Source organism: Perissodus microlepis, chromosome 9, assembly GCF_051167445.1.
Source record: "Perissodus microlepis isolate ML-2025 ecotype Zambia chromosome 9, ASM5116744v1, whole genome shotgun sequence".
In the NCBI taxonomy this organism is placed as follows: Eukaryota; Metazoa; Chordata; class Actinopteri; order Cichliformes; family Cichlidae; genus Perissodus; species Perissodus microlepis.
The window spans coordinates 23373665-23387623 of NC_140469.1; the positions used below are offsets into that span (position 1 = coordinate 23373665).

At 41.4% G+C, this 13959-nt stretch overlaps 1 protein-coding gene across 1 annotated transcript in view; it reads left to right on the forward strand.

Moving 5' to 3' along the window:
- The first annotated feature begins 6462 nt into the window (after positions 1-6462).
- The window catches only part of arhgap21a (Rho GTPase activating protein 21a), a 103574-nt gene continuing 96077 nt past the window's right edge, over positions 6463-13959 (forward strand). The window contains exons 1-2 of the mRNA XM_084939723.1: positions 6463-6862; positions 7551-7810. Of these exons, the coding sequence (XP_084795849.1) occupies positions 7733-7810 (78 nt within the window). The 5' untranslated portion in view covers positions 6463-6862; positions 7551-7732. The remainder of the gene's footprint in view (positions 6863-7550; positions 7811-13959) is intronic.

Here is a 13959-nt window from a genome sequence, read left to right on the forward strand (position 1 = left end):
GCTGGTGACAGATGGAGAGAGCTTATGGACGTTGGCATCCTCGTACCCGGATGACGCCCACAGCACACAGTGGGTACTGCATCTCCACACGCTGTATCTGCTTGTTTCTGTCAGTGTGGGTTTTTTTTTCCTTTGTAAGTTTGACCTTCTCTATATAGGATGATGTATGTGTAGCGTTTGACAGTAGATGTTTTTACTTTCACTTGCTAAAAGTTGCAATACCTTTGAGCGTAAGGCAAAGATGCACAAGCCTGACTAATTAGAAAAAATAATTTCTTGGCCCGTGGGAGTCCACGTGGCCTTGACAAAAGTGCAGTGAAAGCTGGAAACTACAAAACTGTAATTTCAGTGTTACGTTACTTGAGTGACTTTTAAAACAAAAATTCTTTAGCTAAAAGAAAAAAGAATTTTTGTTTTCTTAATCTATAAATAAATATGTGTATTTGTATTTAAGTCATATCTGACATTTACATTACTCTCAAGCCAAAACACATTAGCGGGAAACTGTATGTGGCCAACACCAATGAGAAATTTTACCTAACCACATAAAGATTACAGTACCATAACATGTGGAATATTTGTGCTAAAATACTAAAACCATTCAATTCATTTTGATTTGTATAGCGCTATATCACAACCAAAGTCACCTCAAGGTGCTTGATATTGTAAGGTAAAGGTCCTACAATGATAGAGAGAAAACCCAACAATTATTGATGACCCCCTATGAGCAAACGCTTGGCAACAGTGGGAAGAAAAAAATACCTTTTAACAGGAAGAAACCTCCAACAGAAGCAGGCTCAGAGAGGGTTTGTCATCTCCCTTGTTGGGCATGAGAGAAGGCAAACAGGACAGAAGACACAAGGGGAAGAGAGCCTAAGATGAATTATAACTAATGAATAACTACAATAATAAATGAGGAGTGGTGTATAAACTCATAGTAAGTCAAAGAGAAACACAGTGCATCATGGGAAGCCACCAGCACTCTCATTTTAAATAAAGTACATTTTAATAAAAAAAATATACAGGAAATGCCCTTAGCTTTAGTGTTTAGTAGCTTGGTCAAATTAAAAACTAAACTAAACTAAAAGGAGCATACACACTCGGGAAACGAACTGAGACAAACCTGAATTGAAAGCAAAAGTTCAAAACTAAAGAATAACAAGTCATAAAAAATAGTCCTCAGCCAGTCATAGTTGAAGTGCAAAGCAGCCTTGCTTTCATAAAGGAATTTAGCCAAATTATAACCATTTGGCAACCAGATGAGTCGAGTCCCTTACTGAAAAGAGACTCAAATTGTTGTGTTGGGAATCCACCTGCATTTAAAAATGAGACAACAATTATTTGCAAACTTTTGCCACTCTGTCTGAGAATGATTGCAGTCAGTCTGAGTCATACCATAATCAATGGAGACACTTTGTCTCTCACCAGGCGAACTCTGTAATCACCTTCTGATTGAAACTGGTTGCCCAGAAGTTGAACAACCAACAAGCTCAACATCTGGGCAACGCGAGTACTTGTAATCGATGTCTGACGTCTGACATCAAAAATAAAATCAGGTAACCATCAATTTTTCCTACTCATGAGGCCTTTTACTTTAGTGTGATTGAGCCGCAAAGAATCACTGCATATTTATATTATGTATGTATGTTTACTGTCTGAGCTCCTGATTTCCGGGAAAAAAGCTTGCTCTACACTCGCCACATTAAAATACCTGCAGTCTAGAGGAACCTTCTCTACAAACAAACACACACATACACACACACTCATAGTGAGGTTTAAGTCTAAGGGAGTCAATTGTGCGTATCGACAGACAGACCAGAGCACGCTTCACTGCATAGCAAGCACTCGGGGAGTGTTATCATGTGGCTAAGCGCTCTTGATTCTCAATCACCTGAAACTGCAAACAGCCGTCACATCACATAACAGGAATGCATGTATACACGGAGGTATCATTCGAAAGATCTGCAAGATTTCTTGAAACAAACCGGGGTGGGGTTGCATCTCAGCTAAAAGAAGATGAAATAATTAGTGTGTTTATGTTTACTCTTAGTCTGTGTCTTCATCACTTAATGCAGATAACTTGTGACTGCGTTCGCTGTTTCATGTAGAGGCCACCAAGATGTGAAGTGATTCTTGGCTTGAAATAATATGTTAAAAGGAAATTCATTTTTTTCTCATCGTCTCTCTGTAGTAATTCAAAAATCAAATGTGTGTTTTTCTCACATTTTAAAAACAAGTTTCCAAGCCAAAGGTAATGATGCGTCTCCAGCTACAAGGCCTCTCCGCATTAAATGACCTGTTAAATGAGTTGCTGGATAATATGAATGAGTGCAAACAAAGGAATTCTGGGAGGTTTGGAGCACTCAGCTCCTGCATTAGAAAACACTCTCAGGTTTCACAGCACCTTAGCTATTATATTTAGGGGAACCCTGGATTTAGTCAGATTTCAGCTCTTGTTTGTGAATCTTGCAGAGGTGTGAGATAAGAAATAGGAAAAACTTACAAATAAATCACACAGCTGTCTGGTTTTGAGCTCTGTGCAGTCTGAGCTACAAATACTCCCATTGTACTGCTGTGTATCCTTATCATAAGATATCAGCACTTGGAGGTAGTTGTTAACTTATCCCAGCGCTAATGCCCTCCTGCGCTGCCCTGGGAACTCGCAGGCCATTGTCCTTCACCTCCATGCAGAGTTTGGTGAAAGGAGGAAGGGACAAAAAGCCTTGTAGGGTTCACATGCTGCAGCTTTGTAGCGCTTCGTCAAGGGAACAGAGGTTGGGGACGACCGCAGAAAGTAGGCTACAGGTAAACTGCGATCAGTACAAAAGGAACAAAATGGGAATTGTGCATTTGAATGGCCACACATCCCTGCATCTGACATATGAAGCCTGTAGTTAGAAACAGCCAGCTGGATAGATTTACATCTCACCAGCACAGCAGATGAGGCATATTTTTTTCCTGATGGCAATTATTTGGCTCTTCTACCATTAGAGGAGAGGTTGACATTTCATGTCTGTTAAATACACAGCCAGCAGTCTGTTAGACTAGCTCTGCATAGGGAATGGAAGAACACAAACATATGCTAATTTTGATGACAAATAAATAAGATACCAGAATTTAACTCACGAAAACCAGAGTACAAGCTTCTCTGTACCATTTTTAGCACATTTAAACACACAAAAAAGCATTTTATATATAATAATAATAATATGTAGCCAACAATGCACAGCAGTAAGCATTATGTACATTTAAGCAGGTAAGTCATAAAAAAAACCCTGTACAGTTGTGATCACACACCTAACATGTTCCTTATTGTGGATGGTGTGTCTTGTGTCTTGGCAGACTTAGCTGGGTATCTCTGCTAAAGCGTAATTTGTGGTCCTGTACCCCACAACCAATTTGTTGTTTATGAAATCAGACAGCAAGGAGAGGGGTTTCCACCCACCATTTCCACCCACTACCCAACATATGCTCACATATAGTCCTCCAAAAACCCAAGTGCACATTGCCAAGTAGGCCAGAATAGGGAAGCGAGCGACACCAGACACATAACTTGACCCTCAAGAGTGTTTTTTCACTGCCTCCATCAACAACAAAGCTCTCCTCGGGTAGATGGGCTGTACCTGGACTGCCAGCAGATTGCAAACACACAACCTCCCTAATGAACAATAAATCCACTTTAGATAGCTACCCTGTGGACCTGGATAAGTGGCAGAACACGGATGAGCAGAAATTGTAATTACGGCTAAAATTACAGGCTTTAAAGGTGTTTATTTCTGCTGTAAAGTTGGGTATTTTAACACAGGAGTCAGTGGAGCCCGACTCACTTTTGAAACCAACATCAAGTGGCCATTAGATGAATTGCAGTTTTTGGCTCTGCCACACTGTCTTCATTTTTTCACACATCAGCTTTGGCTTAACAAAAAAACAAAAAAGAACAGAAATTTTGTGAAATACAATCATTGCACAACCTTTTGTTTCTGAGAGCTTGATTAGAAAAATATGTTTGAAACTTTAAATTTCACTAATTAACACAAAAATCTTGTTATTTCTTTATGTTTGCAGATTCAGCTTTAAAATAAATTATTATGTACTGGACTTTTTACTCTACCCATTTATTATATATATGCATAATATTAATTAACAGAATTTGGATCTTAATAAAATACTGCTTCACTTTTACTGACGTGTCTCAGTACACAAATAGAAAGAACATCCTCTCCGCTTCTGTATTCCACTCAGTGACTGGTTGTCCAGTGTGCTTGATAGATTGACTGCCGCTGACTTTCGTCCAGTCATCAAACTGTGTGCCAGATCCACTTACACAACCTGGAGTAGGGAGTGATCCTCATCCTCTTAAACTCTCAAACTCTGCTACAGCTTAAAAAAATCCTTAATGAAGTTATATATGCCATGTCTGATGAATGTAAACCTTGCCCAAAGACTGTTTATGCCTCATGGGTTGTTGAGAACCTATTTTACATACACTCAGCATGCTGTGCTGGAAAGGCGTTTCCACCTGTCCTAATCCTAACGCTGCTGGGCTTTGAACTTGGGCTTCATGTGATGTACTAATCCAGCCAAGCATTTTGCTGCCACGAGAGAGCTGGTAATCTCCTCTCTGCTGAATGTCTGAGTCAGTCTGACTCTGCAGCGTTTGGCACGATGGAATCAGCAGTGAAAGTATTTTAAACAAAGTTTGAAACCCTGGAAAAATGCAGGGGAGATTTATCTGCTTCAGTGAGATATGAAAGAGGTTTCACCCACTCAAATACAGCAGCCTGCAGACTTTCTACAAGCTCTCAATGAGCTTTGTTCATTGATCTAAAATCCTCTGTCCTCACCATTCATAAAAATAGAACTGCGTGCACTCAATGTGTTGTGCACATCAGAGTCTACAGTGTTGAAGTAACTGAAGTGGAGGGAAAGCCCCACGTAAACAGAAACCAGTAAAACGTTTAATTTTTTATTTTATAGTTTTCTGGAGAATTTTTATGCACACGTGTGATTCATAGAGAAGCAGATTGTGGGTTGTTTGTGTGGGAAAATACTCCACCTCCAGCTGAGTTTTGTCTCTGATGCAGAATAACACTTGATGTCAACTGCATTGAATAATGTGGCATGGGTTCAGTAAACAAATTAAATGAATATGAACCTCATGTTTACCATCACATAATGCAAGAGTCTCACTTGAATCATTTTAAAGTTCCCCATTGTCTGAATGAGGGTGCACCGGCTCTTTAGACAATAGAGATGCTCTCTGAAACCGGGGAAACCTCACCACAGTATGGGTGAAAAGAGTCCTATTGTCCTATCTTCTATTGTGTTGCTGGAGTAGCCTGCAAACAGAACACTGTCAGTCTTTGTCTTTGTCCGGATCAGCTGGGCATCCCTGTTTTTTCATGCTCTGCGGAGCCCCATGTGGCTGCCATGCCCTACATGTCACCGTAATAAAGTTAAGGACACTGCTGTTACAGTTGATAATGGAAAGGCAAATATGTTTCACCGGCTGAATGTTAGAAGCTCGGCATATGTGTAGCCCTCAAGGCTTCTATTTACAATGATGTTCTTGTGATTTCATTTGCTGGCTTTAAAAGGCTTAAATGGCTTATTGACACAGTATAGGAATAAAGTGCTGATTAGCAAATGACTAGCTGTTTATTCTGTGAGTGTATAGTTGTCCCTGTCATTGTCACGAATGCCGATCATTAGTCATCAGTATTGGAAGATGAATTTAAAAAGGGGTGGGAGGGTAAGGAGTTCAGTACTTTGGTAATTTTCAGATAAGCAGATTGACAATATGTATAAAGCACTAAAGCAAAAATAAAGTGCTAAAGTACTTAAGATTAGGAAACCACTTGAGAAGCCCCTCTTTTATTTATTGATTCATTTATTTATTTAAATTTTCCATTACTGAATTTAAAAAGACAATCTCAGTCATGTAAAAACATGAAGCTGTATTTGAATATGAAAGTGGTAACATAGTAACAAGCCTATTCTAACAAAGAGTAAAGCTTCTGCTCTCAAATTTATTTTGAGTTTAAATGAAAAAGTGTTATCAGAAAAACTACATCAGAAGATTTATAATGAGTATGTATAGTACTTTGAAATCATTTTTCAGTGTGTACAACATGTTATGCTTTTAAAAAAATTAACTGGAAAATTAATTAGAAAAAAATTATATGGGTAAAAAATATATTTTGTTCATAGACTGGGGTAAGAAATACCGTACATACCGGAATACAAACTTAGTGTAACATAAAATACTATAGTAACAATGTAGCAAATAATAGTTTTCATCCAGTAACCAGAATGAACCAGCTTCTACCTTTTACTGAAATTGTTATGTAACAATGCTTTCCATTGGCCCGCTTTAAAATTCCAAATTTAAACTGATCACCTGATTGGGTTTCCACCAGCGGGAAGGCAGGCCGAGGGGCGGAGCTTTGTGCTGGTCCGGAGATTCGTCAATCTATGTACAGATTGTCGCGCCGCCAACCGGGACCACATAGGAGTACACGTTACTTTTTTGTCTCTATTTGGAGAAATTTAACATCGAAGTGAAACACGCAAATGAGTGGAAATGAATGAGGTTTAATTTTCGTCGGGTCTCCCTGACGGAGAAATGTACACTGAAGGGCGTTTTCCGTATTTTTTCCAGCGTGTTTTTCCTAACAGGTAGTGAGCCTGAGCGCTCAGTCAGTGCAGCTCTGTAAGGAGACTGAATATCCCGCTTTGTAATCTCTTGACAGCCTTTTTAACCCATCTTTGGCTCGACGGAGGCTTATCTACTCTCAACAGAAATATGGACTGTGTGTTTTTTTTGGATATTTTTGGGCGTTATTTTCTGAATTTGTAATAGGTATGGGTTTCTTCTTTTTCTCTTTTTTTCAATGTTCGCATTTATGGCAACAACCTGTCGTCCGCCTGGTTAGTATTTGGCAACAGGGAACCGTATTCATAGCCACAGGGGACGATTTTGTTGTTTAAAGTAGCCGAAAAATAACAAAAATGCTGCTTTTTCTGCAGCCTTTGTGTCATGTGTGAGAGAGAGTGAGCAGCGTATAGTATTATACACGGTGGCTGATGTATTGCCTTTACACCGCAGTGGCATACGTGGGGCTTGATGTGCACTTTCCTCCCCATGGAGTCACGAATAACGCTTTTATTTAACGCGCATATATTTGTGCAGATTATTATTTCAGGTGTGTCTTTAATTAAAAGCATTCGTTTAAAGAAAACAAACCCACTCCTCCTATGCACCTGCCACCGCTCACTTTTAGCTCTCCCTCAATTGAACTAGAGCTAGATTTTAGACAGGTGCTGACTGATTTCCCACTTTGGTATCTGTGTGCTACGATATCACTGTCATATTACTAATTCTGTAAGAATTTAAGGCGGTATAAAGTCTATTAGAGACGTGTTGTTTTCTATCAATAATGATGCAAGGATGTGGCGTTCAGTGGCTGTAGTAATTTTCTAAAGGCTTGCAAAAGTCTGCAACAGCTTGACTTAGTTTAACTTTTTTTTTTTTAATTATTTGTGCGTAGGTTTGAGCCACTGATGGACATGAAGAAGGAAGACGGTGTGGATTAGGATCTTCCCCTACCCATTTTTTCTTTTCTTTTTTCTTTCTTTCTTTCTATCTTTCTTTCTTTGGTTTAATCCCCCCTCCTCTCGTCCTAAATGTGGGCTCTAAAGGACTTCTTCCCCCTCTGCGGCTTGGAATGAAATGATGGCAGCACGTTGGAGTGATTCACCCCAGGACAATGAGGAGCGTAAACACAGAGCCATAACTCCATGTGGCAAGGTAGGACTAGCTGCAGGATGGTGGCAGTTGATCATATAACTGTTTATTGAGTGCATCAGAGTTCATTTAGGGCATTTTTTTCCCTTCCATATGGACCATCTGTTTTTGACACAATGTGAGTTCTGTTGTGCAAGGTGCTTGCATGTGGATTCACTTGTCAGAACTCATCACCTAAAACCTCCAAAGTACCTAACATCATCAGCGCTGTCATATAGAGGTATCATCACTTGCACAAAACCTGGGGCGAAATTTAAGAAGAGGGCAAACAAGGGAGTGTGAGCGTAGCGCACAGCACATCTTTCAGTGTTCGGGTTGACAGGGTTCATCTTTTTTTCTTCACTCTTGCAACTGTTTAAGTGCACAAAGAGAGTTTTATACTTGCGGCACTAATCTTACTGGGTCCTTTGTGTGTCTGCATGCCAAACTCTGATAAATGGCACATTGTGGAGCTCATCCTTTTCCTCTTGTGCGCCAGAGCTTCAGCGGTTACATCATCATAATCATCATCTCGGACCAGCTAGGCTTGAAGCATGTCATAACAGCAATGGACTGGTGGCATGTTTTGGATTAATCCATCATCAGAAAATGGCAACAGTGCTCTCTCTCTCTGTTTGTGTGTGTGTGTGTGTGACTCTAATCCTCTTACTATGTCAGTACTAGCTGAGGATGGAGGACATACATCTTTGGGAATGGAGTAACTCAGCATCCTAGCAGAGCTGGACTGTTTTTGCAGTGGTTGATGGGGTTAAAAAGGAGGTGTCTGCTAATGCTTTTGGTTTAAAGTGAATCTTAATGAGGCCATCAGGCTGGATTGTCAGCAAACATAGTTTATATGTTGTCTGTAAAAACAAACTGCCATGAGGCAAAACCTTTTCCTTGTGTCTCAGCGGTGAAGTTTTCCACTTGCCTGTTTCTGCAATCTAATAAATGCTTGCCACAACATCACTTAACTCTCCCACACTGCGGAAAACTCCAATCACCATATCCCAGCAAGCTCCCAGCTTCCTTTTTCACTGGAAGTCCGATACTTAGAGCTTTTAATCAGCTGAGAACCACAGCTGATACTCGTAACATGCTCAGCGACAGCCCACTGAATCTGCAGGTTGATACAATTGAAATCTGACTCTCCATCACACCTCTGCTTTGCTGCCGAAGCTGTGACTCACCCATGAGTCAGTGCCTGTGTTTAACCTGAATATTTGCAGCCCGGGGCCTGACATATGAGCGAGGCAGGTGTTTTTATCCACCTGATGCCTGCCGCAGACAAACGCCCAATTTTAAAGCTTGGCTGCTTATGAACTGCTGTCTCCCCCCAGGGGTCTAGTGAGAGTGCTCCCACTCTTCCTTCTCCAGCTTCCCACCTCCACCTCCATCATCTTGGCTTGTTAATGAGGGAGAATTCAGGGGGTGGCTTCTCTAAACCTGCCCCCACCAAACCCCATCCTGCTACTGCCAAAGCAATGGCAGCAACTCTGTGATCATTTAGACACAGCTGCCCGGGTCATTAGGAGAAAAACACCCCACACTGTCTATCTGTCTTATTTGTGTTCTTTTCCTTAGTCGACCTACTGTCACGTTCAGGCTAGCAGGGCAGCTATAAGGCAGCTGAGGCCCTGAGTTGTTTACATCTCAAAGTTCCAGTAAAAATATATTGAAAAGCAAAAGACTACACTATCTGTGAATGTTGTTTTTTTACTATGGAGTCAGAGTGTGTGTCCTAAATAACCTTTTGTTTGAAGAACAAAACACATCAAACCAAAAAGAATATAAGCAGGTTAGCTCTTGGTTGCAGCTCATGTGTGCATGCATTATTAAATAATACCATATTAGATGCTTCTGTTATGTCCTGTGGACAGACAAATGAAGCAGTTCTCCACCTGCTGTGGGTTCTGGTTAGACCCTCCAGTTTGTGGTGGATCTCTAGAGCAGAACAAGGACTACTGTTCAAAGACCATCTGTATCCATCTGTAGAGTGTGAGCCTCACAGTCAGCACATGAGCGTCTCTGGGCATTCACTTACTTTTGCTCCCAACCTCAATTGTCCACCATAACAAGTTTTTGGCACTACTGTGCTGACTTTTATTCGGACTCAGAGGTTGCTGTCTGGTTATCAACAACGGAACTTTCAAACTAAGAACGAAGGGGTTGTGCTCTAGACGATTAGTCATGGATGGCCTTGCTTTTCTGGGACACATGAGGCAAAAAAGGGAAGAAAGGCTAAAATGTTTGCTCTTTTACTGGGAAAAACCTTTCTCTCTCCAAAGCCCTTAAATTTCAGTTTCATTGTTACTTTCGGTGAAGAAAGAATTTGGGTTTCCAAACTAAAGGAGAATGAGAAATTGTTTGTAAAGGATTGGAAACATGTATGAAACTCTCCAGCTCTCCATTGATTGCATCCCTTGTTGAGGAGGAGGAGACCAGTGATGGTGCTCTAAGCAGCGGTGATGCTCTCTTTCTTGGACTAAATATAGCCCTTACTAATTCTGTAAACCCCTGCGCTTTTTTTCTTCTTCCTCACCCGTCCACATGCTTGTCTTTCACCCGTCCTCTATTCCCGCGTGTTTTCTACGATGCTATATTTAACCCGTGGAAAGACGAATGCTGAGAGTGGAAAAATGGAGTCACTGTACTGGAATCGCGGCCTTTTTTCTCCCGAATGCAATTAAAAGCAGCAAACATGTGAATGTTGGTCAGCACAGTATCATTTTAGGGTTCAGGGAATGCGACACTGGTCAGTTTCTGTGGAAATTACAGAAAGAGTCAGGTTTTTTTTTTTCCAAACAGATACCCAGCTGGACACGTCTTCAGTGTCACCTCCCAACCCTAATATGATTTCATGAAAATGAAATATCTAGCTATGGAGTGCAAAGTCTCCAAAGGATCTAACCGTGTTTGGGCCATGATGTTTTATCGGTCAAAGCAGCGACAAAGGGATGTCGATTTGCATACATCTGAAAAACAAATGTGTCTCGTTGCAGTAGATCAGGTCGCTTTTATGTTCTGCAAACAAGGCATTGACTTGGACATGACCTGGCTTCTGATTTAGCACACACGTGCACGCACGCACACACACACACACACACACACACAGAAGGTGTCATGGGAATAACCAGGAGCACGGTCTTTGAAGGGTTTTCCCATTTGAGAACGCCACTTCTCCCTCGCTCTGGCGATCAAACTGAAAGTGGAGTGCATGTGTGTATATTTTGGCATCTCTTATCGGAATCAAGCTTCCCAGCTATTTTTTTTTTTCCTGGAAAAGACAAAAAAGGAAATCTGCATGCATGCTGCACTCAAATCAAGGTCACCCGGGATATGTGTGCATATGTGTGTCGGACCGCACCCGTATCTTTTCCTCTCGTGGAGGGGGTGACATTAACGCTCGGTAAGGCTTCTCTGCTCGGCCACACAGGCCGCAGTCACGCTGGACGCTATTTTTCCATTAGTTAGAAGCACAGACAGATGATTGATGGATGTGTAGGGGGGAAACAAATGGGTGGGAGCAGGAAGCGGGAAGATGAGAGTTTATCCACTGGGGAAAAAAAATACCCCCCTTTCCTCATCTTTTATTTATTTATTTATTTTTTGTTGTTGTTGCCAATTGGCTCAGTGTCGCAGCCTCTTCTGCCTGGATGCCCCAGGCATACGTAAGATTAAGGGAGGGCAGGGGGTAGGGGGTGGTAGGAGTTTGGGTGGTGGTGGTAGTGGGGGGGTTGCACATGTAGGCAGACAGGCAGAACAGAACCAGTCTAATGCTCAGTGAGCATGATACACTATCCATTACACATGCCCAAGGCACCTCCATCAACACTTGCCCCCTATCTGGCTCTGTCTTTGGCTCCGAGGCATGACATACACTGCTCAGATGTGTGCTCAGTTGATCTGCACAGCACATTTCTTAAGGCGGTATTCACACTCCTCCTCCTTCATCCTGTCATATTCTACACCCTGCACGCTTCATGAACCACAGATTATGTAATGCACTGCGCTGTGGCTGCTGGTAGATAATGAATATGTGGAACACATACATCGAAAAAGAGCAAACATTTCATATGACCTTTTCTTACATTTATTATTTATTTTGGAAGTGAAGCATATACTATATAGCTGTTATGCATTAACAGTGTCTGCGTAGGTTCTCAGTCATCCAGGTCAAGGTAATCTAATGAGCTTGAAGTTTCTTGAAGACGTTTCACCTCTCATCTGAGAAACTTCTTCAGTTCAGCGCATTAGCAGTGTTTGTTTTTGAAAGGACCTTATGTAACAGGCTGTTATCAGAATACATATCGTAACCTGTGGTGTTAGTCTGGGTTCTGAGGTCTTGGCAGGAAACCACATTATTTCCTGTTAGCATCAGCAGTGGAAGTGAACAAGGGCACTCTGATGAAGGAATGATTTCATGAATGGATGGCAGAGAAGCCACTGGAAGCTGTTGGAGGTTTATGGCCTTTAAAGTGTACAACACCAAACTGAACACAACTTCTTGATCGCAGTCTGGCAGTTGTTCACAGAAAAATAAGTGGAACTGGTGAGGTCAGTGTGAGTATATTTAATGTTGCACATACTGGAGCGCTCTCGATCTGCTATAATGCTAACTGAGTGACACAAGACAAATAGGTGAGCTGTGCAAGTGCTGCTCTGCATGCACATGGTGGGTGAGAGGAGAGACATGGAAGCATGTCAACTGAACAGGCAAATAAATATGGAGTCATAATATTTGCCTGTTGTTTTCTATGTTTTTTTTAAAGTTTCTTTATAGTTCTTTTGAGTTATTGTTGCAGGTGATCAGGCCTGCCAGACTGTCGGGATGCATGCTGCTGGTAGAAACTCTTGACCACAGTTACTAAATGGCAAGCTAACAGTTAATGCTAGAAAACCTCTGCGATTTAATACTCTAATTTACAGTTGGGGAAATATGGGATGTTTTTGGTTTGTTGAAGCCTTAAATATAATTTTAATCAGAGCTAGGCCACACGGGAACCTTTTAGACCATGGGTCTTTGGTGGAAAAAAGTGGTCCCACTGGGTTGTGGCATCCCCAGGTGAAGGAGCTGGGAATGACCTTTTGGCTGCTGGGGATGCCTTAGTCATGACTGATGAAAAGGTGGAGCACGAGCTGGGCTGGCGGATTGGTGTAATGTCATCAATAATAAAAGCATTGTACCGGACTGTTTTAGTCAAGAGAGGATTGAGCGGAACGTGTCTTTTTCGATTTTACCAGAGCGTCTATGTTCCAGCCGTCACTTATGTTTGTGAGAGCTGAGTGATGACCGAAAGCATGAAGTTGCAAATACAAAGGTCCGAAGTGTGGCTAGCCTCTGCCTTAGAGACAGGGTGGGGAGGTCAGATAGAAGTCTCAGAGCAGAGCCCCTGCTCCTTCATGTTGAAAGGAGATAGTAAGGTGGTTAAGGCATCTGGTTTGGATGCCTCCTGGGCACCTCCTTTTGGAAGTTTTCCAGGCACGCCCTACTGAAGAGCCTACTGAAGAGATTATATATATATATATATATATATATATATATATATATCTCATTTGACCTGAGAACGCCTCAAGTTCCCCTGGTGGAACTGGAAAGTGTTGCTGGGGAATACCCTGCTAAGCTTGCTGCCACCATGACCTGGCTTCAGAAAGGGAAAGAGGACAGCTGGATGGATTTTTAGGTAACAAGATAGTGGATTGATCAGCTATTTGTTTTGACAAAAATGTAATAATAATCAATGAAACCATTTTGCACATTATACAAACAAACAATAGCAAATGTGTTTCTAAATTAGTCTTAAAACGTTAGGTTGAAAGAACAAGCAGTCTGAAGTCATTACACAGGGTAAAATCGGCTGCATTTAGGCAGTGCTTTTCTAGACTTATTAATGTCTCACAGCACAAGTCATAATCAGATTATTCTGGTCACCATTGACGTCATGTTTATTTAACACAATAACTCAATAACTTTTGAAAGAGCTTAACAAAACAAATTGATTTGCAGCTGTTTTTTCTTGTTTGGCTTCTTGAAACTAAGGTTACCAAATGGCTTAATTTGTTGTAGCCTTCTTGTTCAATAACGACTTTCTTACTGTCATCTTGGTCCAAGCAGAACTAAACCTGAGCCAGCATGCTGGCGTCTGAGGTTTGAGTTTGAACACATAAAGTAC